Raw genomic sequence first — 26213 nt, 5'->3', positions numbered from 1 at the left:
CGCCTCCCTACGAGGATGGCTTGCTCAACTGCATCCCCGTCTCATACCAGGGGCTTCCCCGGGGCCAGGAGTACTCTGCCTGCCCTGCCTTGGCCCAGGGTGCGGTCCTTAAAGCAGAGCTGAAAGGGCCACAGCCCCACAAGCCCAGGGCAGCCAGCTCCCTCCCTACCCCCTTGATGGTGCCCAGAATTGATGGGACTCGCCCTCCAGCCCAAGGCACCAGAGATCCTCCATTTAGAAGGTCCCAAGACCTGGGAGAAGGCAATGGCACCCCACTCCAGTACTCTTGCCTGGAAAATCCCATGGACGGAGGAGCCTGGTAGGCTGCAGTCCATGGGGTCGCGACGAGTCGGACACGACTGAGCGACTTCACTTTCACTTTTCACTTTCATGCATTGGAGAAGGAAATGGCAACCCACTCCAGTGTTCTTGCCTGGAGAATCCCAGGGGCGGGGGAGCCTGTTGGGCTGCCGTCTGTGGGGTCGCACAGAGTCGGACACAACTGAAGCGACTTAGCAGCAGCAGCAAGACCTGGGAGCATGGGCAGGGCACTCCTGGAGGGCCTTCCCAGCTGACCTGTGGCCTGTCCAGGGAGGCCCAAGACCAGGGTCCTGAGAAGGACTGGAGTTGCCAATCCACAGCTCAGGGGACAAGGAGCTGAGCTCAGAGACATCACACCAAGCGGACTCACTCCCGCCCCGCGGTCACCCCCAGCCACAAGACTCTCCTTTAGGTCAAGCCCTGTCCAGTGAGCCCGGGAGGAAGGTCACCACTGTCTCTCCAGCATCAGTCCAGGACACTGTGGAGGCTGAGCTCTGGGTGCCCTCCGGGCAGGGACAGGTAGCATTTCTCTCCCCAAGGTCACCCCACTGCCCACCCTCTCTCAGAAGTCAGCCAAGCCCAGACAGAGGCCCCCTCAGATTCCAAGTGGACAAGGTCACCAGGCTGAAGGCAGGCTGCATCTTCTCTGCCCCACTTCCCAGCAGTTCAGCCTTCCCCACGCAGGCTGGGAGCCTTCCCCTGAGCACAGGGACACAGGCTACTCAGCCCTGGCCAGCAGAGCAGCCCAGTCAGCACAGCGTCATGGATGGACCAGTCCACCCCCGCCCCAGGCAACAGAACCCATGGGGGCACTGCTCACCCCACCAGGCAGGGCCTCAGCTCCCAGGAGTGGGCAGAGAGACAGCAGGAGAAGCATGCAGGGACCGGGGGCAGGGCAGACCGCGGCTGCAGCTGAGGCCTGCAGTTCCTCGCTGGTTCAGTGGGAACAACCCCTCCCGGAGACGACTGAACACTGAGCCGGGCCAGTGGGTCAGCAGCTGGCTGCATTCCCTGTGCAGCGTCTACCAGCCCTTACGTGCCCCTGAGGCAGAGGCAGGCTCCAGGCAGTGAGCACCCCAGCTGCAATCTGCCCGGAGGTCGTGGTCTCCCCAAGACCCCAGGAGCACCTTGAGCCAGCCTCAGCCGCGCTCTGCAGAGGGGCTCCCACCCTGGTCCCCAAGCCGAGGCACCACAAGCCTGCCCCCAGCCATCTGTATTGAAAGTTCCAAGCTTAATCCAAAGTCCTCCTGTGGGGGCTTGAAGCCCACTTGGCCACGGCCCCTCGTAGCAGGAAACGCTGTCCTGTGCTCCCAACTGCCTCTTCGGCCACATGCACACCCTCCAGTCCTGCCCCTCCCCTCCAGGCATCTGAGCTTGTGCAGAGGAAGACCCCTGGCAGGGCAAGCCCACAGGAGTGCTGCAACTCAGGGCCCAGCGCAGCTTGGGACTGGCTGGCCTACACAAAAGGTGAGCCCGGCACAGACAGGGAGGCCTGGAAGCCAGGCTTGGAGAGGTCGGCGCACCGCGGCCTCTGTGAGCTGATCTGACTGCGGGCAGCCCACCTCCTCTGCCACCAAAGCGACCTTCCCTGCTCCGCCTTCCCTTCGTCCTTCTGGGAATGGGCGTTGCACGCCTCTGAGGGCAGGTACAGCAGCCTCTCTGCTCGGTGACCCGGCCACTGCCGCACCTCCGTGTGGTGACGGCAATCCTGGAAGCTGGAGTCTTGGCGCCTTGGAGGGCTCCCGAACTGGTCCAGTGGCCTCCTCACCCGACACTGAACTCCTGCCCTTCCTGAGCCTGCCTCCCACCACTTCCAGCCTATATACGAGCTGCCGCCTCTGGCTACACCCTGCGTCTGCTCACAGCCACTTGGCAAACTTCACCTGCTCCAGGAAGTCTTCCCTGATTGGCCCAATTCCTCTGAGCCGCCCAGCCCTCCGGGCCACAATGTCAACGGACCCTGGAGGCCACTGTTGAGTCAGCCATCTCTATGAGGACCATTTGCCCGTGTCCCTCCGTTAGGCCACATGCTCAGAGAGAAATGAAGAATGATGGGCGGGGGAGTGGACGGATGTGCGAGAAGGAGGCTCAGAACCAATCCCTGCAGTCAGCCTCCTGGGTCTTGAGGCACAGGCACAGGGCATGGGATGGAGGGGAAGGCCATGCATGCCCCGAAAGAGTAAGAGAAGGCGGAGAGAGAGCTGGGCCGCGGTGGCCGCGGCTGACCTGGGAAGGGGTGGTCACGCTGATCTCAGGGACAAACGTGTCGTCAAACAAGCTGAGGATCTGCTCCTGCTTGACCTCCTTGGACGGGGTGTGTTTGGGAGGCGGAGGGACTGGTGGGCCTTTCCGAAGCTGTGGGTCGGCGGCACGTGAGGGGGCCGCATGGAAAGGTGCAGCGGAGCGTGGGGGTGGGGGAGACAGACAGAGACAAAGCCACGGTTAGTCACCTCCCAGCCACGGCCCCACCAGCAACCAAGGAAAACAGACAAGGAAAGTCATCACCCGCAAGACACCGACACAGAGACCACAAGGGCCCCTGGGAGTGGCCGAGGCCCGGCGGTCAGGAGCCCTGCACAGAGAGAGGTGGGTCAGAGGGCAAGGGAGTGAGACAGGAGAAAGGGAGAGAGCAAGACAGAAAAGAAGGCAAGATGGGCCTGCCGGGCTGTCAGGGGCCACATCGGAGGGTCCGGCTCTCGCTGCCCTTGGTGGGGAAGCTGAGGAGAGAAATAGGAGCTGAGAGAGAGCCGGCACCCAGGCCCCCTGCCCCTCTGCCCAGCCTCCTGCCCCCGCCCCGGAGGAGCTGCAGTCCAGACTCTGGAGGCCACCATGGAGGCAGCATGCAGCCAGGGCCCCGCCGAGGGCCAAACATCTGCCCACCAAGCCTGGGTTTCCTCACTTGTCAAGTTGAGGCGATAAGAGTATCCACCTCACAGGCTGGTGTGAGGACAATGAATGAAAATACAGAAAGGCTGGCGCAGGGCGCAGCCCAGACTAAGTGTCCGAGTGTGGGCTCTCATCACCCTCTTAGCATCGCTCCCCTAATCAGCTGTGAAGAGGGCCTGCAACTGGCAGAGCTGCGGCCGGGAGCCCAGTGGCTGGTTGTGGGGGGGGAGAGGGTCGGTCAGCCCATCAGGGCTCAGATGGGGCTGCACAGTGGACCCCACTCCTCCTTTCTCCCTTTCCGGCTCCTGGGGATGCTGCAGAAACCTGGAAGAAACTGGGTTGCGGGGAGGGCCCTCACTGGAGCCCCTCCTCTCGCCGGCCCTTTCAGGGTCCTAGGTGCCCCCCACCCCCACAAGAAAGGAGGTGAGGCAGAGGGAGAGGCGGCCACCTCAGCAGACCCAGATGCTCTGGGGGCTGAGGGCCCTGGAGCCTGTGTCTCCGCAAGAAAGAAAGATGGAGAGAGTTCAGCAGCCCAGAGGCCAGGGAGAGGGAAGAAGGGGTGCCACAGCAGGGTGGGGGCACCAGACTGTCACAGATGCCCTGGGAGGGGCCAGGCCCACAGGGACAGGGGACTGGAAGGAGCCGGGACGACGGCAGAGCAGGAAGAAGCAAGGGAGGGGACAGGCCACCAAGACAGGCACCTACCTGAGACGGGGACTTGGGGAGGGCGGCCCCAGGGGTGGCCGCGCCCGCCGGCTCGGGCTCATGGTTGACTCTGATCTCGGGGGTGGCAGCAGGGGAGCCATCAGGCGGCGGTGAGGGGCTCTTGTTCCCTTTCGCAGGCGCGTTGTCACTGCAGAGAGAGAGGAGGGAGAGCGAGCCCGATGGAGGGAGGCTGAGGCGTCCGAGAGGTGGAGAGGAAACGTGTGTGTGTGACAGGCTGTGTGCACGCACCAATGCCTCGGGGACCCGTGTATGGAAATGTGCGTGCACATGTGTGTGTGTCCATGTAGATCCTGGGAGACTGAGGGCGCTCGTGTGTCCAGACTCAGAGAAAATATGACACCCTCGTGTGCATGAGTGCACGTCCCCACGCATCCATGTGTGAATGTGCATGAGAACAGGTGGAAATGAGGCCACACAGGCATGAGCACTGGGAACACGCAGGTATCTGCAGCAGGGCCTGCCCTGGACGCAGTGACAACCCCACCCCAGCTGGAGGAGCAGGGAGGGCCCCTGGGAGGCATCACCAGGCAGGATCCCCAGCCTCGTGCAGGGGCGCTGAGCCCACAACAGGAGAAAGCCAAACATGCTAGAAGCAAAGAGAGTATCATCCGACATGGCACGCAGCAGCCCCTGTGCTCAGGGCGAGCCTGCTCCTCAGCCTGACCCCAGGGGCCTCCGGGCCGGCCTGCCTGCCATCCGCTCCTCACCCCAGCCAGCCCCACCTCCAGGGCCCGGCTCCCCACCACACCAGAGTGGCTGGCTCCAAGCTTTTGCTCCTGCGGGTCCTCCCAGGGAACCCGGGTGATCAGCAGAGGCCACAGGCAGAGGGGATAAATAAAGGGGGTGCCTCAGAGCCTGGATGAAGTGGGAGAAGCCATGTCAAGTCTCAGTACCGACAAGGACAAACGGCATGCACAGCCCACCACTTGGGCACAAAGCGGGCAGAAATAGACATCTATGTTGTACTTGCCTGGAGAGACTCCAGAACAGTGCTGACCGAGACCAGCCCCACCTACAGGGAGCTGCTTACATTTACGTTTGAAAAGTGAAAGTGAAAGTCGCTCAGCCATGTCTGACTCTTTGCAACCCCATGGACTATACAGTCCATGGAATTCTCCAGGCCAGAATACAGGAGTGGGTGGCCTTTCTCTTCTCTAGACAATCTTCCCAACTCAGGGATTGAACTCAGGTCTCCCGCATTGCAGGCAGATTCTTTACCAGCAGAGCCAAGGGAAGGCCAAGAATACTGGAGTCGGTAGCCTATCCCTTCTCCAGGGGATCTTCCCAACCCAGGAATTGAACCAGGGTCTCCTGCATTGCAGGTGGATTCTTTACCAACTGAGCTATCAGGGAAGTCCATATTTTATGTTTATATTAAATGAAAATGCAGCTCCTCGGTCACACGGGCTACATTTTAAGTGTCCCCTGGCCACATGGGGTGGACAGCCACCATGTTGGATAGGGCAAGTCCAGAAGGACAGACAGAAACTAGGAACCCTGTCACCTGCCCGGGGTGTGTTTGCCTCCTTAAAGACTGCATATACATCCAGTATATGAACACGCACACACGCACGCAAGCACACAGAATTCCTACAATCTGGCATGCTGCAGCAACTCTCTCCCCGAGCCTCCCAGGCCTCCCTTCTGGCGGATCCTCCACTCCTGTTCAGGCTGCAGCCTGAGAGGAACGTGCTAAGGTGGTCTACCCACCCTCCCCCCCACCCCTGATTCCCACCGACACCTCTCTGCCCTCTGCCACCCCAAGACACACCACACACGGGAAGGCGGGTTAGGGGTTAGTGGCGCCCTCGGCTGGGCCAGGCGCATGCATGGGGGTCTGGGGGCTGTCTTCGGAGGCCCCCACAGCACAGCACTCCCTATTGGTACCTGTTCTTCTTTCTGCGCAGCCGGGAGAACAGTTTAGTTTTCTTTCTGTGGGGGCGGATGGGACGTGGAGGCCTTCATTTGGGGGAATGAGGATGTGGGACTGGCCTGACCCCTTCCCTCGCCGGCAGCCCCTCTGTGCTTGGAGGAAGACTAAGGGCTGAAGCACCCCCGACTCCCTGGGTGTGAAGAGGCCCCAGGCCTGCCCACGATCCCTGCCGTCCAGGGCCAAGGCCTTGGCATCCGGCCAGGAGCCCCGAGGCGGTGTTGGCAGAACGAGCAGCAGACACCCCCTGAGACAGAGCCTGGTGGGTGGCTCTCAGCAGGACAGCGCCAGCCGCCCTCCCTGCCTGGGGTCCAGCCACAGGAGCTCAGGACCCGGGAAGGAGCCGGGTCAGCGGACCAGCACGGGGCCCCGGGAGAAGGCCACTGGGCTGCCCTGGGGGCCACTCTGGAGTAAAGGAGACATACGAGCCTCCTTTGCAGCCCGTCTTCTCCTCTCAGACCAGCCTTTTCCCAAGGGCAGCCTGGCCCCACTGCCTACACGGACCCCTCCTCAACCACCCTGCGTCTGCCACCCTGACCTCCAGGCAGGAAGGCGACCTGTGAAACTGATGCCCCTGGCCTTCATTTCCTGCAGGGCAGCCTGTGGGCTGCTCCCACACTGTGTTTTCAGGGGGAAGTGGGGCAGTGACAGTCACAGAATACTGACTGCCTTCCTCCTCCCCAGGTACCCTGCATGGTTGATAAGGAAAGCGAGGCGCACCGCAGCACTCCATGCCATGCCGTGACGCACGGCACCTCGAGGACAGAGATGAAGGGAAGCCCCAGGCTCGCTGTGGTTTCCTGGGGGCTGCGGGCCAGGCGCATCCCCTCCTCCCTTGAGGTTTCCCCCTCAGGAAGCAGGGCTCTCCTCCGTGCAGTGAGTGGTGGAAGGGGGCTCCCCGCTGCGAGGATCCCCTGAATCCTTCAGTCCCAGCCCTGCCTGCAAAGCAGTGGAGGCACCGCTTCTGGGCTCCACAGTGGAGGAAGCCAGGCATGCACCGGGAGAGCCACAGACTGCCTGGGGTCGCTCCTTCTCAGATGGGACACAGCCAAGGAGAAGGGGCGCCTTCGCCTGCTCCCCTGAGCACAGGGAGGCCAAGCCAGAAAGGCCGAACCCACAGGGGACCGTAGGAAGACGCCTTGCCCCAGCCGACACCTCCTCAGCCCCCCAGCGCCCTCAGGGGACTCACACACCTAGGCTGGGCCTTCACTGTGAATGTGTTGCTCCCGTGCTGCTTCTCCAGACTGATGAGCACGTCGTTGAGGTTCTGGTTGAGCTGCAGGAGGGACAGCAAGCATGTTGGGTGGGGGCCACCAACCAGCCCCACCTCCCAGCGACATCCCTGCTTCTCTTCTACCCTGGTCCTGCCCTGTGCCTCTACCTGGACCAGGAACAAGCTCTTCTCTCTCCATCAGTGGGAGCTGGGAGCCAGCACACCAACCCCAGAAAGAAAACCAAAGAGGAGGAGGAAGTGGGCTGCTCTGCTTAGCAGTCACGGTTTCTGCGGACCATCTTTTTCTTCTTTCTACTTATAGGCACTTCCTAAAATGTCACACAAAGCTTGTACTGTTTTATTTTGCTTGTTCTTTTTTTTTTTTTTCCAATTTTGCAAATGAACTGTTGATCCTAACTGCTGAAGTCATTTTCCAAGATGCTTTCACGTTACAACTGACAGAGATTTCACCAAAAGCACCAGCAGGACGAGGGACTGACCCCATGCATCTTGTGGTTCTGCTTACTGAAAATATTTCCCTCTCCTTCAGCCACTAGGAAGCCCAGAGCTGAATCTTCCTCCTGACTTTACAAATATTTTCTCCCCAAAACACATCTCTGTTTTTTTCTTTTAATTTTTCACAAGTTGTCTCATACTGAAGGGAAGAAGGAAAAGAAGGAAGGAAAAGGGAAAAAAGGAAAAATCAGGCAGGAAACAATACTCAGGGTGGTCCCTCAGGACAGGCCCCAAGACGGCCAAAGCCCTCTTCCTGTCCTGGGCCTGGAATCCCCCATGATCTATAGCTTCGTTCTTCTGGGCCCTGGAGACAGTCAGGCCCACCCACGGCACAGGGAAGGAGGAAGTTGCCAACATGAGGTTTTTACAACTCAGCTTTGCAGTTTAACTGCCATTTTCATCAAAATGAAAATAATACAACATCGGAATTTAAGCTAATCAGACCCCATCTTACATCAGATTCCAGTAGGTAAGGCAAATCTGCTTTAATGTCTTCAAGAATATTAAAAATTCTTTTTAATTGGAAAAATTTTACTATTTATCATCAGCCTACAAATTGGGAAACCACCACCATTTTCTAACACTGAGCTCCCTGGGCCAAGGCTGCCTGAGAACATTTCTCCAGTTTGAGGGCCACTGACCCTGCCCAAGCAAGGAGGAAAGAACTGGGAGCAGGGCAGGGGCTAGGGCTAAACCCGTGGGGCTGGCTTGCAGCCTCCCAGTGCACCCAGCAGCTCCTACTGGGCCCTGACCCTGTTCCTCAAGGGCAGAGGCTCAGAGGGGGCGCTGCGGTAACCTGTGTCTCTAACCCCCGCAGGGAAGAGGGAGCCAGGCCACCCTGTGCCTCTGACCCTGACCCTCGGAAGGTGGAGCATGGCCCTGGGTGAGGGGGTGGGGGCCTGCGGGGGAGGAAAGGGACCTACCTTACTCATTTCCTTGTGGAAGTTTTCCTCCAGGCCCGCAATGCTCTGAAATGTGTTGACATAGAAACCCACACGGCTGCAGGACACAGGGAAGAAGGGCCAGGTGGATTGCAAGTCAGTGTGGGCAGCCCGGGAGAGCCACGCGGTTGGCCATACCTCCACCTCACCAGCCCCAGCCCTGGGAGGGCGTGGAGCAGAGCAGCACAGCCCTGCAGCCTCCGGAGGGTGGCCGAGGCTCTGCCCGCCCCCTCCCACCCCTCACCTGTTCCACAGGGATGGCAGCTCCTCCTGCAGATCCACATTCATCTCCTCAAACACCTTCTGGGCTTTGATGAGCTCCTCCTCAGCCTGGGGGGTGGGATGGGTCACTCCCCTCTGCAGGGCCTGTGTCCTAGCCAGCCCAGGCTAGGCCAGGCCCCCACCAAGACCTACTCTCTCCAGTGCACTGGAACCAGGGCTCTGGGCAAGACAGGCTGAACCAGCTGCGGACGCCTGGGCAGACCTCCCCGAGCTCCTCCCCCGCAACCCAGGGCTGCGCCGGGCAGGGGCCAGTAGAGCAGCCATGGCCAATGAGAGAACCCCTATCTGGTCCAGGTGCCTCAGGGGGGACCCGAGGAAAGAATGGAGCACACGAGAAGGTGCCAGCCAAGGGGACAAGGGGGCTGAGGCCCAGGCAGGCCACGAGGCCGCAGACCCAGCCAGGTGGGACCCTGTCCTCACACTGGAGCCCCTCTCGGGCTAACAGTCTGCCTGCTGCCCAGCTCTCTGGCCCTGGCCCATGCTGGCCCCTTTGACTCCTCCTTCTCCTTTCCCAGGGCCGGCCCCTACTCAGCCTTCAACCACCAGGCTGACTTCACTTCCATGGGAGAAGCTTCCCGACCCTCTCCTCTGACCCCTCTCTCCTGACACTTCCCCAACAGAGGCAGGAGCTCGGGGACATGCGGAGAGGCAGGCAGGAGGGCAGGCGAGGCGTGGGCTGGGCTGCTGGGCAGGGTGCCTGTGCCCCCTCCCAGGCCGGCCCGCGCCCTCCATGCCTGCACACACACACCAGTTGGTGGCACTAAGGCCCCATGGCAGAATCCTAGAAAGGAGGGAGCGGGGCGGAGGGCGGAGGTGAGTCACAGACCCCGGCCCCAGAAAGGGCTCTGCTGGCTCATTCTGGACAGCGCTGCAGGAAATGGTGACTCAGGGGGGTGACTTGGATTCGGGGTCTGAGTCACAGCCCAGGAACGTGGTGGCCTCGCCCAGGAGAAAACTTCCCTCCAGCAGCCTCACGTTCTCAGGCCAGCTGGCCTGAATGCCAAACTGCTGCAGAGCACACCAGAACTGCCCGTCCCACTTAAGCCCACCCGGCTGTCCATGCAGCTACAGGATCAGCCCAAGTCACATCCTATTCCTTCTGTGTCTGGCCCAGCCAGGATGACTAGGGAACCGGAGGAGAGAGGGGTCACCACGCTCCTGACTCCATCACCTTCAGGTTGTTGGAACTTGCTAGACTGAGCATGAGCGTCTCATCTAACTTTTTTAAAATCTCATTTAAAAATTAAAGGGAGTATAAGAAATCAAAGAAATGTCTCTAAATATGCATGCCTCTGGCCACACCTAGAATGCATCAGACCTGGGGTGCCCTCCAGGCCAGAAGCCAGATCATCCCTGTCTTAACTCTCTGAGAACCCCAGTGCCTGATGGGGGCTACCACCCTCAAAACAGTGACTCCCACACTTCCAGACACCAGAGCCTCACACGTCACATGCACTTCCCATTCAAGTGCGCACTGGCTGGTTCAAGTCCCACCTCCTCCAGGACATTGACCTCCCCGGCTTCCGTACCCACAGAGACCACCCCTCTGGTCCCCACGATGCTGGTCCCAACTCCTCGAGTGGACAAGCATGGCCAAGACGGTGTGGACGGCACAGCAGTTCACAGCTGGACACCAAGCCCTGTTCACAGAGCTCAGCAATGCTGCAAAGGGCAGCGTGGCTTTGTTTTAGAGTTCCTAGAAGTCAGGGCCTATCCTTTATTTCCTTTGAGTCACATTCTTCATATTCTGGCTCTTTCAGAAATACAAGGGGTGGCAGGAGGCGGGGGGAGAGCTGTCCCTTGCTGGGGAGACCTTGCAGCCCCCGTGGCTCCACTACACGCCTCCGCACACGGACAGCAGCCACAAAGTGATGCCCTTGCCATGCAGCCTGTCACCAGGGTCCTGCAGGCAGCTTTGGGGAGACCGTGACACGTGTGGAGAGCAGCTTGGAACCGGACCAGGGAACACCCAGAGCTCGACAGCTCAGGAGAACACAGGCTCAGGAGCTGGTGTTGTCCCTCCAAAATCAAGTCAGCCAGCAAAGGCGGCACAGGGCCCCAGGTACCCCAGCTCACAGACAGCCAGTGGCCTGAAGGCTCCCCAGCCCCCAGCCAGGGGTGAGGCAGGGTGAGGAAGAAAGAAGAGAGGCTCAGATGAAAACTGGATCCAAATGGGAATGTCAATTTGGCCAAAAGGCAAAATATCTGCCGTCCAACATCCAGAGACAAGATCCCGTGCCCTGGCCTCTCCTGCCAATCCCCCAGGGTGGGGGGTGAAGGTGGGGGATGGGACCCTCCCAGCTGGATCCGCAACCACACCCATTCCAGGAGCCCCAAATCGGCCATGGCCACCCCCCTGGCCCCACAGTCTCCCAGGAGCTTATCCCACTGGACTAAAATGTTCACCTGGCATCCTCCCAAACCCATTTCAGGGAAAATTATGCAGAAATCCTGGCCCTGGGCCAGTGGCCCCATTATTCCCCCTCCAGCCCGAAGTCCTGAACTCTACAGGCGGGACAGGCCAGTCCCTCAGCACTCCCGCAGGCTGACCTAACCCAGGCCATCTCCCCTAGACCAGAAAGAGGTGGGGCTGTCACTCAGAGCCTCTAAAGTCAGCCCACAGCCCTGGCCTAAGAGAAATCAGGCAGCAGGGTGAATAAGAAATTGGGCCATGAGCCCATGCTAAACCCAGCGCTCTCCACATCACAGGTATCCAATACATGTGAGTTGAAGATGATGAAATCAGAAGTGGCCCAGAAAACATGGGGCAGCTGCCTGGATAGAAAGCCAGCCTCCTCAGTGGGGCCCGTCTCCTGCTCCTCCCAGGGCCAAAAGTGCTGCTACAGCCATGCCAGCGTCACTGACTGAGAACACGAGCTGCCCTCCCAGGGCGCTGCTTCATGGTCCTTACCAGGACCCAGCCCACTCCTGTTGCCAGGATGGCAGTATCACTTTTGTGCAAAGAGCCTCCTCCAGGAAGCCCTCTGGGACCATTCCCAAAGAGCCAGTCCTTTCGGCCCAGGTCTCAGTATCCCAGCCAGACTGAAGAGCCTTCTCAGCGTCCCCCCAGGGGCACCCTGGGGCCTAGAGGTCCAAGGGTCACCATGACTCTGGCCAATTGTGGCAGGAACACCCACAGGGACCTCCAGTCTAGGGAGCTAGGAGAATGACCCAGGCCTTGAGGTGGGTGAGCCCCAACTCAGTCACTAAATGGCTCTGGGAACTGGGCAGGAGATCCGGCCTCTCTGGACGGGTTTATCTCCTCAGCAAACCCAGGTTAACCTCACAGTTCTTATGAGGTTTGAAGGACAACGCACTAAAGACACCACATCTGTCCCTGCAAGAGCCCTCACAGAGGACAAAGAGTCTGAGGCTTTCCTGGGCTCCTGGAGGCTAGGATTTCAGAGTCGGAGCCGGGATGACCAGAGGTCCAGGCGCTAGGACAGAGATGGGCCATCCCAGGTTAACCGGAGCCCCGGCCCCCATCCACATCCTCCCTTTGACCTCAGCTCTCTGAAGCAGGAGGTCTCCCAGCAGAGACATTTGAAAACAGCCCTGCCTCCCAACCGGGGAAAGAGTCGAGCCCTCCCCCACCCCCCGGTGGGGCTGGGCAGATGGGCACCCAGCACCACCCAGCACCAAGGACAGGACGACAGACCAGAAGGCGCCAGCACGTGCAAGGTTAGAAGCCAGTGTCACCTGATTTCGGAGCAGGTTAGTTTGAGCTACGAGATGAGCCTGCAGTTTGCCTTGGCACCACTGGGGGGCGGCTTTCTCAAGCAGCGAGACAGGCTAGGGGTGGGGAGGGGAGGTCAAGGCCAAGGAGAGTAGAGAGAGAGGAGGGAGACGGGGAGAGAGAAACGACACAGACATTAAACACCACATCCAAACGTCTCCAGGGCAGTGACAGAGCCCTGCCACCCTCCAGAGGGCCAGCCCCCACAGCAGGTAAAGGCCCTGAGGCTGAGAGAATTAAGGGGAGCCCCGAGGAAGGCGGAGAATTGGGTGAACGCCAGCTGCAAAGCAGAATATGAGAATCGTTAGCAAGGGCAGACGGACTCAGCAAGCAGCTCCTGCCCTGGGGGCGCTCACTGCGGGGAAAATGTGGGTGCACCCCCCCACCCCCACCCCGACCCGGCTTGTTCCAGCTGAGACAGGTTCACATTGGATCCGGTGATGGAATTCCACTCAGAGCACACCAGGCCAGGAGGGGCTGGGCCAGTGAAACCCAAGCCAGGCCTGCTCTCATCCTGGAAAGCGGCCTCAGGACAGGCGGAGGGGCCAGGCGGGGGCCCCACCCATTAGGCCCACGAGGCCTCCCACTCACTCGCCCTGGACCTGTGACCCCGGAACTAGTCACCGGAGGTGAATCCGTCTGCAAAGGGGGCCGAGGACCCCTGCCCGCCAGGGCACAGTGACAAGCCTGCAGAGGGGGTGGTGGACCAGCACAGGAGGAAGGCGCCCTGTGGAGACTCCCAAGGACTCTCCCCCGGCAGCCACCACGGCCAGCCTTACCTTAGCAATTTTGGCTTCATCCTTCTTTTTGGCGGTTTGAAGGGACTCGTAATGGTGCCGGGCACTGTCGTAGTCCACCAGCTTCCGCCCGCGCTTGGCGATGCGTGACTGAAGTATGGAAGGAGGAGGCGGCTGAACAGGGCCTGACGCCCATGCTGAGATGCTGACCCAGGCAAGGGGGCCTGGATGAACCCGGAGGGCTCAGGGCCGCCGACCCCAGGCTCAGCAAGTCTGTCTCACAGATCCCCGAGACACTCGCGTGAACATTTCTGACAGCAAAGAGCTCACCCCTTCAAGGCTTCTCTCCTCCTGAGCCACCCCACCAGCCTCCCTCCTGCACTCCCTGTAAAACTCCTTCAGGAGCCTTTGCACTGTGTGGCCGGGGGCCAGCATGGAGTGTGACCCCTCCAGAGGATCGGGCCCAGCACCACGGTCACTACCTGAGCTCTAGACAACTCTGCCTGTGTGTCGGGAGCACCTGGGGTCCCAGCTGCCTCCGTGGAGATCTGACACAGCTACCAGTCCTAACTCAACTGGGCCCAGCAAGGGCAGCTGGCGTTTTGAACACACGCAGTCACGCAGATACATCCAGATAAGAGGCGACGCACACAATGATACACACCTTCCCTTCCAAGCACACAGAGTCTCATACAGGGCATACAACGCCCAGGCCTTCCAGCCCCTTAATACACTTCATCAGCCCTAGAGTCACTCCACAGTTACACGGCCCCACACGCACATGCTCCACGAGGTCTCTTTCCATAGCCCAGAGACTCACAGGTACAGGGTTTCCAGCTCAGAAAGGCCCAGGCCTGGGGACTGGAAGGCCAGCCTCAGAGGGAGCAGCCCCAGAGGATGAACTGGGAGGCGAAGGGGAGGCCTGCCTCCAGCCCTGGGCTGCCCGCACGCCCCCACACCCCTCTCCCACTCCCGCCCCCTGACACAGGCTGCCAGGCCGCAGCAGGGCGGAGAGCCAGAGCACCGCTCACCTTGATGTCAGGGAACTGGCCCAGGTACGTGTCCATGGTAAGCAGCGCCTGGTCCACCAGCTTCTGGTGGTAATCCATCCAGAGCAGGTCATTGTTCTGCAGAAGGCGAGAGCACAGGCGTGCACACTGGGGCGCTGGGCTGCAGCAGGGCCAGCTCCCCGTCCCGGAGACCCAGGGGCCAGCCCTGTCGCCCCACTGCTGGGCGGCGCCTCAGAACCTCAGACTGGTGGTGGTGGTGGTGGCGGTGGCTTAGTCGCTAAGTCGTGTGCGACTCTTGCAACCCCATGGACTATAGCCCGCCAGGCTCCTCTGTCCATGGGATCCTCCAGGCAAAAAAAATGGAGTGGGTAGCCATTCCCTTCTCCAGGGGGTCTTCCCGACCCAGGAATCAAACCCAGGTCTTGTGCATCGCAGGCAGATTCTTTACCAAGTGAGCGATGAGGGAAGCCCAACCTCATCCATAAAACAAGGGGTCACAAGTCCTGCCTTTTCACAAGGTGACCTTGAGGATGAGATACGCCCAGGGCTGGTGGGGTCGGGGAGGGAGGCTTCCAGAGCCAGGTGATGCGACTCAGAGAGGAGAGATGCCTCCAGACATCACAGGAAACGCATCTCAGCGTGACGGTGTGTCAGAGGAGAAAATGACCCCCAGAGGGGGGCGGGGCCTTGCCCAAGAGCACCCGGCACCTGGGAACTGGAAGGGCTGTTCCCAGAGGGTGCAGGGTGCGACGGGCAGCCAGCTGAGGTCAGAGGCCCCTCAGGGCAAGGACCAAGGCCACTGGGCCCACACTCACCTCAGCAATTTTGCTTGCTTCATCCCTGCCAGGCCAGTCGGGCTCATACACCTCCTGCAGACACTCGTTCAGCTTCTTGGAGGCCTCATGCATGGCTAGTGGGCAGACAGGCCACACTGCAGGCAGGGCTGGTGGCAGGGGCGGGGGGCGCAGGGGCTACCCCTGCCCCCACCCCTGAAGGTCCAGGAGGTATGTGGACATACCTGGCAGCCCTGCTCCCCTCCCAGCTCTGCATCCATCAGCTCCACCTGGGGAACGCCCCGCTGGGTGTCCCAGGAAGCCCACCCGTCCAGGCCAGGCCTGCCCCTTACCTTTGACCGAGGCCAGGTAGGTCCGGAGGTCCTTCTGCAGGCGGGTGCCCTCGGTCTACAAAGAGAACGACGAGGAGAAGGGGAGGGCCTGGAGCACAGCCCACACCTGCCCTCTGCCTCCCGCATCCTGGGGACACCTGCCACGGATGGGCTGTCTACTGCAAAGCATCGGGTCTACAGGAGACCAGATAGGATAACACCCTAGCTTTGGGGTATGGCGGCTACTGCCTCTGCGGCCACAGACACACACTGAGCTCCCACCTGGGGAGCCCTGTGCCTGAAGGGACATTCACCTTCTCTCCCAGGCACTGTTTTCAGCCCTGGAAGGAAGGCAGCAAGACAGGGACCCTCCACCCTGGACGAGACACTGGAGCACAGCCCGTGTGTAAGATGGGACTGGCGGGTGGCAAGCCTGCCCTCGGGCAGCCGTGAGCCAGGTGACCGACAGCACAGGAAGATGATGGGGGTACAGGGACCACCCAGCACCTGGTCCTGAAAGCTTGGTTCTGCCTGAGGCCAGCTGGCTCCCAGCGCATCCCACCGGAGACGGGGGCCGGGAGCAGGCCTTTACAGGGTCAGGAGGACGACCCGCTGGGGAGAGGAGAGGCCCAGAAGGGGAGGCCTTTGAAAGGAGTGCAGAGAAGGGTGGGGTCGTGTCCAGGCTTCTCAGGACACCGGCCCTGTTGAGAGGGAAGATGCAGGGGAAAGGGGGGAGTGGCCCAGGGAGTGAAACCCTCGGAGCTGGGAGGGCAGCCCCAGGGGCTTCCTGGAGCAGTAGGGCCAGCAGAGCGGTAAAACCACGGGCGCAGCCTCAACTTCCTCTGGCGTCAGCAGGAGGCAGGGGCAGGAAAGCTGAGCTCTAGGTGTGAGGACGGGTGAGCTGGTTGAGGCCAGCAAGGAAAGTTTGAGACTCCCGCCAGGGAGATGCTGAAGTTTCCAGAAGCTGTGTGGAATGAAGGAGATTCCACACGCAGGCTGTGGGGCTGTGGAGACCCAGCTCTGTCTCTACTAGACGCGTGTGTTCAGGCACTTCAGTCGTGTCCAACTCTGTGCGACCCCATGGACTGTAGCCCGCCAGGCTCCTCTGTCAATGGAATTCTCCAGGCAAGAATACTGGAGTGGGTTGCCATTTCCTTCTACATACTAGACATGTAACCCTAAGAAAGTTACTGAACCTCTTGGAGCCTCAGTCTCCTCATCTGTCAACCGGGTCAAATGACCCTGGCCTGGGAGACCACAAGCACACGTGCACGGAGCACCTGCAGGGTGCCCGGCACATCTCAGGCGCCGGGAGTGGCTTCACTGTGGCCATGAAGAGCAGCCTCAGGAGGTGGGCTCTACCCTGGGCACCATGATGGGTGTGGAGGGGGTCACAAGGGAGCCCGGCTTCTGGAGGGCCGTGAATGGCTGAGCCTGGGGCTGACCTCCTGGGACCCCCGCCAGCCCACGCCTCAGGGACACCTTGTTTGGAAGTCCCGCTCTCTGAGGGAGACCTAAACATACCACGGCAGCAAGCCGTAGTTCCAGAAGACCTGTGCCCCTACAGAGCTCCACCTGCCAGCCTGGTGCTCCTGCCTGAGACAAAAGTGGTCTCTACCCCTGCCAGTCAAACAACGCCCCTGCCGAGAGCAGGCCAGGACGCGGGCCCCGGGCATGGGCCCACCCCAGCACCCTCAAATCGCTCCTGTCCCCCTGCAAACAGGGCCCCTCCTCCTGGCCAGAGCCCTCTCCTCCTGCCCTGAAGTCCTCAGAGTTGGGGCACAGTTCCTCACTGGGGCCAGAACGTCCCACACACAGCCTCTCGACACCACTGCGCCACCTGAGGAAAAGGAAGCTGGAGGTTCCGAGACTTGCCCAGGATCACACTGGCACAGGGAGAGCTGGTGAGAACCTCCAAGTCCCGGGCACGTGGGCCCCAGTTTGCTGAATCGGTCTTGACAGGGCCAGGAACGCAGGCAACTGCCTATTCGTTATGACGAATGCAGCCATGGGACATCAGACACCACACAGAGAGGGTTTCAGGGCATCACGTTAAAAACGGAGACCCTCTCCCAGACTCCTTCAGTCCCCATGGAGTATACAACCCTGGCCATGTAGGAATCTCCCAAACGTCCAAGTTCAAGGCATGCTGATTAGAGTAGGAAACCAAGGCCAGCCCACAAGCACTCACACCTCCCTGGAAGCCCATCGGGGCCACGCGTGGGCCCGAGACGGGGGCAAGAGGAAGGGTCTACCCCACTCCCCATGTAGCCTCCCCGGTCTTAACAATTAAGTCCTGTGGTGGTAGAGACGAGGATTTAAGTGTACCTATGATGCGATGCTCTTGTATTCATCCGATGTCAGAATCTTCCAGACCCAGTTTCTCTTCCCACCAAGCCTCATCAGCTTGCTCCCCTCCCCACTGTCCCCCAACATCTGTCTACAAGGCACCCAGAGAAAGGGGTCACCCACAGGGCGGGTTGCTGTGCTTGCCCAGGCTTCAGGCTGTACCAGGGCCCCTTGTGCTTCCCAAACAAGGCCACGCTGTGAGCAGGCACACTGGGCACAGATGTGCAAGGGCCGCCCGGGGCCCTGCCTCCCCTGTGCCAACTGCAGCTGGTCCCCAATGTCGACGCCCCCTCCGGGGGCTCCCAGCCAGCTGCTTCCTCAGGCGGCCCTGGCGGCAGGCTACCCTCCACCCTGGCTCTGAGAAACATCTCTCCGGAGGTCCCTGGGCTCTAACCATATGCCTTTCAGAGCAGCTGGGGGAAGGAGAAAGTTCTGGAGCCACTGCCCTCAGCCTGCTCTCCTGGCAGCCCAGGACTAACACCAGGTGTGGCCCCACAAGCCGGCCAGCAGGCACTCCACACCCCCCACACCTCCCTCCAAAGGCTATCTATCCCCCAACTCCCTGACATCAGCCCCCATCTTCCCAGGGAAGTGCTCCCTCCACCGACCCCTCTGGCTCCAGCTGGACTCGTGAACCTCTGTGGTCAGTGCCAGAGGATCTTCACGTGATAGCCAGGGATGCCCACTTGGAGGAGAGCCCTGGGTGGGCCCTGAAGAATGAGAAGGAACCAGACCTGCCCCATCTCATTGACAAATAGCAACTCTGAGCCCTGGGGAGCCAGGTCCAGGCGGTCCCCTAGGAGGAAGAGGCTGGGCCATCTGGAGGACCCAGAATGGCTCCAAGGATCTGAGCTGGATTTAAAACACTTGGGCGGGTGAGAGTGTGAGTGAGCCCTCCAGGGCTTCATAGAGAGGACAGGGCCAGGGATGCCAGACCTGAATTTGAGTGGGCCCAGAGGGGCTATGTAAACTGAGTCCCTGTGAAAGCAGGTAACAGCAAGGCGACCCACCCCCTCTCCTAGGGCCCACCCCCAGAGGAAGGGGTGGGGGACTTGTGTCCTTGAAGTCCAAACTGCCCGCCATCCCTGGCCCCAGCTGGCGCTGGCGCACTAGGCTTGGCGTTCCCAGAGGAAGAGCAGGGCTTCCCATGCTCAAGCTTCACCTCGCCTTTCCCAGGGCTCCCCACACCCCACAGCTTTCTGAATTCACTTCCCTGAGAAGAGTGATCCTCACTTAGTGACCCTTTCTAAGTCCTGAACCCCACCCCCAGGCCCCAGTTACCCCCACACACCAATCAAACCCAGAACTGTCCAGTTGCCCTAACTCCTAAGGGAGGGTTACCCTGAACCTCAAACGAGACCTCATATTTGCCCACTCCTGCTTCTACCCTCGGCCCCTGAGAAGCTGACCACACCACCCAATCTGCGGGCAGACAGAGCACCAGCTCAAATGCCCACCCATATCCACAGCCAGGGAGCCAAAAGCACTGGCTATCTTTAGCCCTAGCCTCACTCCCCAGCCGCTCTGGGCAAGGATCAGTGACTGCCTGCCAAAAGCCAGGGAGCCAGAGGGGACTTCAGTGTTCTTCTTCAAGCCTCCACTTTGAAGGTGAGAAAACCGAGGCCCAAGGGGCGAGCAGTCCCCCAGAGCCAAACAAGCAGTCTCTGCTACGGGCTTTGAAACACCTCCCATTACTGGCCTCGGGGGACAAGCAGCCATGGGGGCTCCCAACCCTGCTCTGAGGAACCCCTCAGTTGAGCTTCTCTGGCAGGTGAGGGCGACTTGGCCCTGTGCCCTCTCCCAGCATGTTCCCCTACCCTCTCCCAGCACGCACACTTGCCCTATCCCAGCATGCCTTCTGATCCTCTCCCAGCATGCTCCCCGGCCTTCTCCCAGCATGCTCCCTGGCCCTCCCCCAGCACGCTCCCAGCCTTCCAACCATAATGCTCCCCGGCCTTCTACCATCATGCTCCCTGGCCCTCTCCCAGCGTGCTCCCCAGCCCTCTCCCAGCATGCTCCCTGGCCCTCTCCCAGCATGCTCCGTGGCCTTCTCCCAGCATGCTCCCCGTCCCTCTCCCAGCATGCTCCCTGGCCCTCTCCCAGCATGCTCCCTGGCCTTCTCCCAGCATGCTCCCTGGCCTTCTCCCAGCATGCTCCCTGGCCCTCTCCCAGTATGTTCCCCGGTCCTCTCCCAGCATGCTACCTGGCCTTCTCCCAGCATGCTCCCTGGCCTTCTCCCAGCATGCTCCCCGTCCCTCTCCCAGCATGCTCCCCGTCCCTCTCCCAGCATGCTCCCCGTCCCTCTCCCAGCATGCTCCCTGGCCTTCTCCCAGCATGCTCCCCGGCCTTCTCCCAGCATGCTCCCCGTCCCTCTCCCAGCATGCTCCCCAGCCTTCTCCCAGCATGCTCCCCATCCCTCTCCCAGCATGCTCCCCGTCCCTCTCCCAGCATGCTCCCCGTCCCTCTCCCAGCATGTTCCCCGTCCCTCTCCCAGCATGCTCCCCGGCCTTCTCCCAGCATGCTCCCTGGCCCTCTCCCGACTGCTCCCAGCCACGGGCCAGTGAGCTGTCAGAGTTTTTCAAAGGAGGCCCCTTTTCCCAGGGGTTCCCTTCCAGCCACAGAAGCATTGGTGGGTATCTTCTGTGCTTTCGGAGGCCTCAGATGTGGACCAGGAGTAGGAAGAGGCCTGGTCCCTCCCAGCCCCCAGTCTAGGCCCACCAGCCCCTTTCCTAGCAAAGCTTAGATCTTGACCTCACTGCCAACACCCATGCCCACTCCTGTGGCCTCTTCTGGCCTCCATTCCTGTCTGTCACTCACTGGGACTGGTCTGCAGAAGCCACAGAGCCATGGCCCAGCTCTCTGTCCCTGCTTCCTTGGCCTTTCCCAGGGAGGAGAGAATCACCAGAGTCACCAATCATTTCACTCCCAACTTCTACTATCTTCAGATACAGTCACCAAAGTGGCTTATTCTAGACTTAGCAGATCTGAGGGGGGAATGTCTCGAGTACAACCCAGTCAAGGTATTTAGGGCCCTTTGGGGTCAGGACGTCCTCCCTTGGAAAAACCACTGCCCCCAGGCTGTCCACATAATTAAGGCCCTTCTGTCACCAGCCCTTGGTCTATGAAAGAAAATGCTAAGGATGTCCTTTAATTCATTTGCAGTTTTTAGAACCAGAGAAGTATGGGTCTGAATCCACTCCCAAAACTGGATGGCAGATTACCCAACTTCTCTAAGCCTCAACTGCTTCATCTATGAAATGGGAACAGTGATACCAGTTGCCTTACAGGGGTGTCGGAGGGATCCACAAGCCGTCTACAAATGGCCCGGCCTGGAGCCCACCACTCAGCCAGGCACAGTCGACACTCAGCAGGTGCCCAATCAAACCCAGTCTGCTCCGCTCCCGTATTAAACCTTGCAGATACCACTCTCCTCACAGGACACTTCTAGAGAGCCCACCTGCCTCGACATTGAAGGTTGCCCAGAATCTGGCCATGATCTAACACTAGCTCCCACTCCCACCCCGCCCCAACCGTACACCTTACCTAAAGTAAACCCCCACACTCCCCCTCTTCCCCTAGTCCATAGCCAATGCCAGTGCCCCCTCCTCCAAGAAGTCTTCCATGACATGCCAGCCCACACTAATCCCTTCTCAAGCTCCTCTACTCCACAAATTCAGCTCTTGACATTTTCCACCTGGCAGGCACAGTTCCATTTTTCACAAGCTCCCGAAGGCCAAGGGCCACCCATACTCACCAGCTGCTTGTTGAAATTCTGGACACACTGTTCAAACTGCTCATCCTTCGTCTCATCTGCCTTCCCCAGTTTCTGAAGGACCTTCCAAGGCAGAGGGAGAAGGGAAGAATGTTACACTGAGAAGGAAAGTAGCCAAACCAAGAGCACCAGGTCATCAATACCACAGACTCCTCTCCACCCCAGCGGGGTTCTGGGAGGGCCATGGCCAGGATCACCCAGCCCAGGCCACCAGGACCACCAGAGGTCTTGTGGTTGCTGTGACCCCCAAGGGCCTGAGGGACTGAGCTCTCTCCCTCCTCTTCTCAGGGCTCACCCATCTGTCAAGAGGAGGAGCTTAGGACAGGCTTGCTGTAGTGACAGAAACCAGGAGTACGAGGGGTTGGTGCCCCTCCCAGCTGATATCACACTGCAGCCCTGGCTGCTACACCCCAACCTGGCAACTGAAAAGGGAGCCAAACACCAGGGGGCCGGCGGGGGTGGCCCCACCTCCCCACAGGACTCCATTTCTTGGGCCCACTGCTCACAAATCCTAGAGGGAGGGGCAGGGAGGTAATCACTCCAGGACCAGGAGGGGAGGGAGGGCTGGCGGAGGGTCAGGCTCTTGCTGTCACTAGGAGTCAGCTTCCAATCTGCCTAGATTTCCAGTTGAGACCCATTCTATCCCGTATCTAGACGCCCTCCCACCCCTGGAACTGACACCAGCACACACACATTCATGCACTCAGAGGCACCCAAAAGCACATACACACGGGCTCACAGACACACACCCTATTCCTGACATCTCAGAGGCTGACTCTCCCCTCGATGAGTCACGGCTGTCCCTTCTTGGCGGTGTCAAAGAGAAGAAGTGGCAGGCACAGGTGGGGAGATGGATGGGTGAAGGCAGAGAGAGACCCAAAGTCTGGAGAGGGAGAAAGCTCTAGAAAAAGAAGAAAGTGGACCAGGAGCCTGAAAGCCCTGAGCAGAAGGGCTGGCCCACCAGGTTCTCCCAGACTCCCATCTCCCAGCTCCCGCTGCCTCCAACTCCAGAGTTCTCTATGGTTAGAGAGAGAGGGAGCTCAAGAAGCAAGGATGGGTGAGGGCAATAGGGGAAGAGCAGAGAAAAATAAGAGCTGGGGTCCAGATTAGGCAGAGAGAGGGTGAAGTGTGCAGGGAGAGAGGGAGGCAGAGGCTCCCCTCCACAGGCCTGGGCAGGCACCTCCACAGGAAGCAGAAGGAACAACATGGAGATGATGGTCAGCAGAGAGTGACCAAAACCCAACAAGAATAAGAAGGAAGCACGTGGCTCTGGTTAGGGGTGGCAGGTGGAGGAGAAAAACAGGTGAGCCCCCAGCAGGGATGAGCTCAGAAGGGGTTGAAACACCAGGTCAGGGTCCTGGACCGAGGGATGCCCTGTCTCAGAACAGAGCCTGGACCCTCCCGAACCCCGACTGACCCTAGGACGGCCTGCGCTGCCCTGCTCCCCCTCCCCCACCTGCCCAGGAGCCACAGCGGGGCCAGTCAGCTCTCTGACCCTCTCTCTCATCGTGTAATGAATTTGGCCATCTCTTGCCAGGCACTTGCTCTGTGCCCTGGACATCTCTGCTGGGGAAGCAGATCAATCAGACAAGAGTCCAGTCCCAAGACAGAGGGAAGTACATGAGACTGTGGGAGCTCAGGATGTAGATCCTATCCAGCCTGGGTAATCAAGGAAACCTTCCTGGGAGAAGTGGCAGCTCAGACTGAGAGGAGCGCTGGTAGCAGGAGGACCAGAAAGATGAGGTCCGTCGTTAGGGAGTCTCAAGACACTCAAGGTGACTCGAGGTCGCACAGGAGGGAAGGAAAGGCAGTGGGCAGCGGTGCATATTGGGGAGCGGCCCCCAGTAACCCTGTCAGGACACTGTCCATCAGACAAGGGCAACCAGATGCCAAGTGTGGCAGTGAACTGAGGAGAAAAGCAAAACCAAACCACCATGAGCAAGAAAACAGGCACTTCCCTCAATTCGGGCTCCCCCTTCCCTTGGCAGCCACATCCCGCCGGCCCCATGGGAACAGGGTGGAGCTGCGGGGGTGCCTGGCCCACTTGACACTGGGCACGGGCAGGTGACTCACCCCCATCCACACCAAGGAGAGAAATGGACCACCAGGCGGGAAAGAAAGAACTTCCAAAAGCCAGCACGGCCCACTGGAGCAAACCAGAGGCTTCTAGGGAGCAGAGCCCGGCCGGCCCTCAGACAGCGGGACTGGGAGGTGACGCTATCTGCCCACTGCCTCTCCTTCTCCCTGCAGAGATGCTCACGAACAGTGGAGCTGCCAGTCCCCTCCCCGCCATCGGGGTCCCGAGGAGGCCAAGGCCCCAGATACCCACACCTGCTCCAGGCGTCAAACACAGCCGCGTGGCTCACCAGCCAGCTGTAGCTACCAGTGAGACCTTCAGGCCTCGAGAAAGAGGCCAGCCATGGTGACATGCCAGGCAGTGAGAAGAACCCTGAGAAAAGGGACTCTTACTGTCTCTCTGAATCTCAAGCACCTTGTCAAAAAACAGAACATTAGCATCCACCTTAAGGCTCACGTGAAACACATCTCCATATCTAGCCCATAACAGGTACTCAAGTACAGGGCTTTCAGAGCTGTCTTTACACAGCTGAGGGCTGGGCCTGACATGAACCCACCCTCCTAGTCCATACGGATGGCATCCCAAGATGCCAGACAGAAGGCAAGTATGCACACTCTGTACTCAAATACACAGGCAGGCAGGTGCACACAGCTGACTCCTGTTCATCCTTCAAAACAGGCGACACGTCCTCTGAAGTTGCCCTCTCCGTCCTCCCCCCACTCTACCACTTAGGGCCTGGAACCAGCTCTCCTCGTTGCCTGGGGGTCTGCCTCTGGCCCCACCCAAGCCTGCACAGCCTGAGGTCGAGGACAGTGTCCAGCCTTCCTGCGTCCCCAGCTCACTAACAGGGCTGAGCACAGGGTCAACACACAACACGTTTTCATCTGAGCTGTGAACTTTGAGGTCAGAGTCACAACCTAGAACAAACCAGCCCGTCAGCTTCCTGTTACGTAAAATGAGAGGGTCTATACGGAGAACGGAGAAGGCAATGGCAACCCACTCCAGTACTCTTGCCTGCGAAATCCCATGGACAGAGGAGCCTGGTGGGCTGCAGTCCATGGGGTCGCGAAGAGTTGGACATGACTGAGCAACCTCACTTTCACTTTTCACTTTCATGCACTGGAGAAGGAAATGGCAACCCACTCCAGTATGCTTGCCTGGAGAATCCCGGGAGGGGAGCCTGGTGGGCCGCTGTCTATGGGGTCGCACCGAGTCGGACACAACTGACGTGACTTAGCAGCAGCAGCATATGGAGAATACTTGACCCGACACACAGAGAGCTCACCATGAAGGTAGCCATTAGGATCAGGGGTTAGAACTGGCATTCACACGAATCTGAGGTCTGGTCTCAGAATCTGGGGAAGCAGTTGGCTCCAGTGGGTCCCACTGGCCCCTGCAGGATGCTGCAGAGGGGGCTGACCAGCACGGCTCTGCGGGAGCTCCAGCCAGCTGCTCACCTTGCCTCTGATAGCTCAGTGCCCGCCTGTGCCACAGCACGTGCAGGCTCAGGCGGACACCCAGTGAGTGTCTTAGCCTTGGCCTTGTCTCCTCCTCACTGTACCTGCCTCGCTCCACAGAAAGGAGGACAAGGGCACACACCCTGGGGCCCTGTCCTTGGGGGAAGCCCCCAGTGCGGCTACAGGGGGGAACAAACCCACCCCAGGACAGAGACCAGGACTAAACCTGGCGCAGTGAAACCCCACAGCCCCGACGGCTACCTGTTTCCCACCCTCCAGAGCACGGCTCCTGCTGCACCCCAGACACTGGGAAAGAGGCCCTTCCCACTGGCCCCTGGGGCACCTGGACCCCACCCTATCCTGCCCTGCCACCCAACAGCTGCTGAGCCCTGCCCGATCTGTCCCCACACTCAGAGACCGCAAGGCAGCTCTCCAGCCGCCGCCAGTGCCCTCGCCTGGGACACACACACACATGATCAGAGCCCTCTCCATGCCAAGAGGGGAGCCCTGGCCGCAGGCCTGGGGGACACAGAGGCCACACTCAGTGCGTGGGGCCACCCTGCGTGGAGCTCAGCCAGCCACTGCGAGCAGCGGGCGGGCCGCCGGGGCTCAGGGGATGCCTGACGGCTGAGCCGGGTATTGGAGAACGGGCAGGAGTCAGGTAAGGAGCGGGCCTGGAGGCACTTAGGATTCCCAATCCCTGCCTGAGGCTACAGAGATCCGTGGTGGGGGCGGGGGCGGGGGCAGCAGACACCCCTATGTCACACTAATCTCACTTGTCTCCCTTGTAATAAGCAAAGGGACAATGTGACAATGTGACAGAGGACAGGTCACAGCCCCACCACACCAAGGTGGGAGTTGCTCAGCCCAAGCCCAGCGCAGCCAGGAAGCCTTATCCGTGGCCCTGCTCCTCATCACATCCTCGGTGCAGCCACGGACGACAGGGGCTGACAACCTCGGTAGGACCAATCCCCAGCATGGCCGAGCGAGGGGAGCTGGTGGCAGAAGGAGCCTCCTCCTGACAGCATCTGCGGGTCGGCCTGTCAGAGCCTGGGCTGTGACTCAGGCGGGGCAGGAGGCCCGCAGGACACGGCTGAGCACCTCTGAGTACCAGGGCTCAGGGACAGCTTCCTGCCTGCCCCTCCCCAGCCTCTC

The 26213-nt window shown here is 60.1% G+C and overlaps 1 protein-coding gene across 10 annotated transcripts in view; it reads right to left on the bottom strand.

The window, feature by feature from the left end:
* BIN1 (bridging integrator 1) overlaps positions 1-26213 on the bottom strand; it is a 57091-nt gene that overhangs the window by 5999 nt on the left and 24879 nt on the right. For 3 of the 10 annotated variants that reach the window (XM_055571912.1, XM_055571914.1, XM_055571916.1), the window contains exons 2-11: positions 21507-21587; positions 15425-15479; positions 15114-15208; positions 14320-14415; positions 13331-13438; positions 8778-8863; positions 8516-8591; positions 7057-7139; positions 5821-5865; positions 3913-4060 (exon numbers count right to left, since the gene is read on the bottom strand). In XM_055571912.1, coding sequence (XP_055427887.1) covers positions 3913-4060; positions 5821-5865; positions 7057-7139; positions 8516-8591; positions 8778-8863; positions 13331-13438; positions 14320-14415; positions 15114-15208; positions 15425-15479; positions 21507-21587 — 873 coding nt within the window. Of the gene's footprint in view, positions 1-2547; positions 2677-3912; positions 4061-5820; positions 5866-7056; positions 7140-8515; positions 8592-8777; positions 8864-12514; positions 12608-13330; positions 13439-14319; positions 14416-15113; positions 15209-15424; positions 15480-21506; positions 21588-26213 lie in introns of all 10 variants that reach the window. The other 7 variants (XM_055571913.1, XM_055571915.1, XM_055571917.1 and 4 more) reach the window with 4 other exon arrangements.

The sequence above is a fragment of the Bubalus kerabau genome, chromosome 3, assembly GCF_029407905.1.
Source record: "Bubalus kerabau isolate K-KA32 ecotype Philippines breed swamp buffalo chromosome 3, PCC_UOA_SB_1v2, whole genome shotgun sequence".
Taxonomy (NCBI): Eukaryota; Metazoa; Chordata; class Mammalia; order Artiodactyla; family Bovidae; genus Bubalus; species Bubalus kerabau.
Note: the sequence above shows the minus strand (reverse complement) of the source record. Positions and strands in the feature narration are given on the sequence as shown.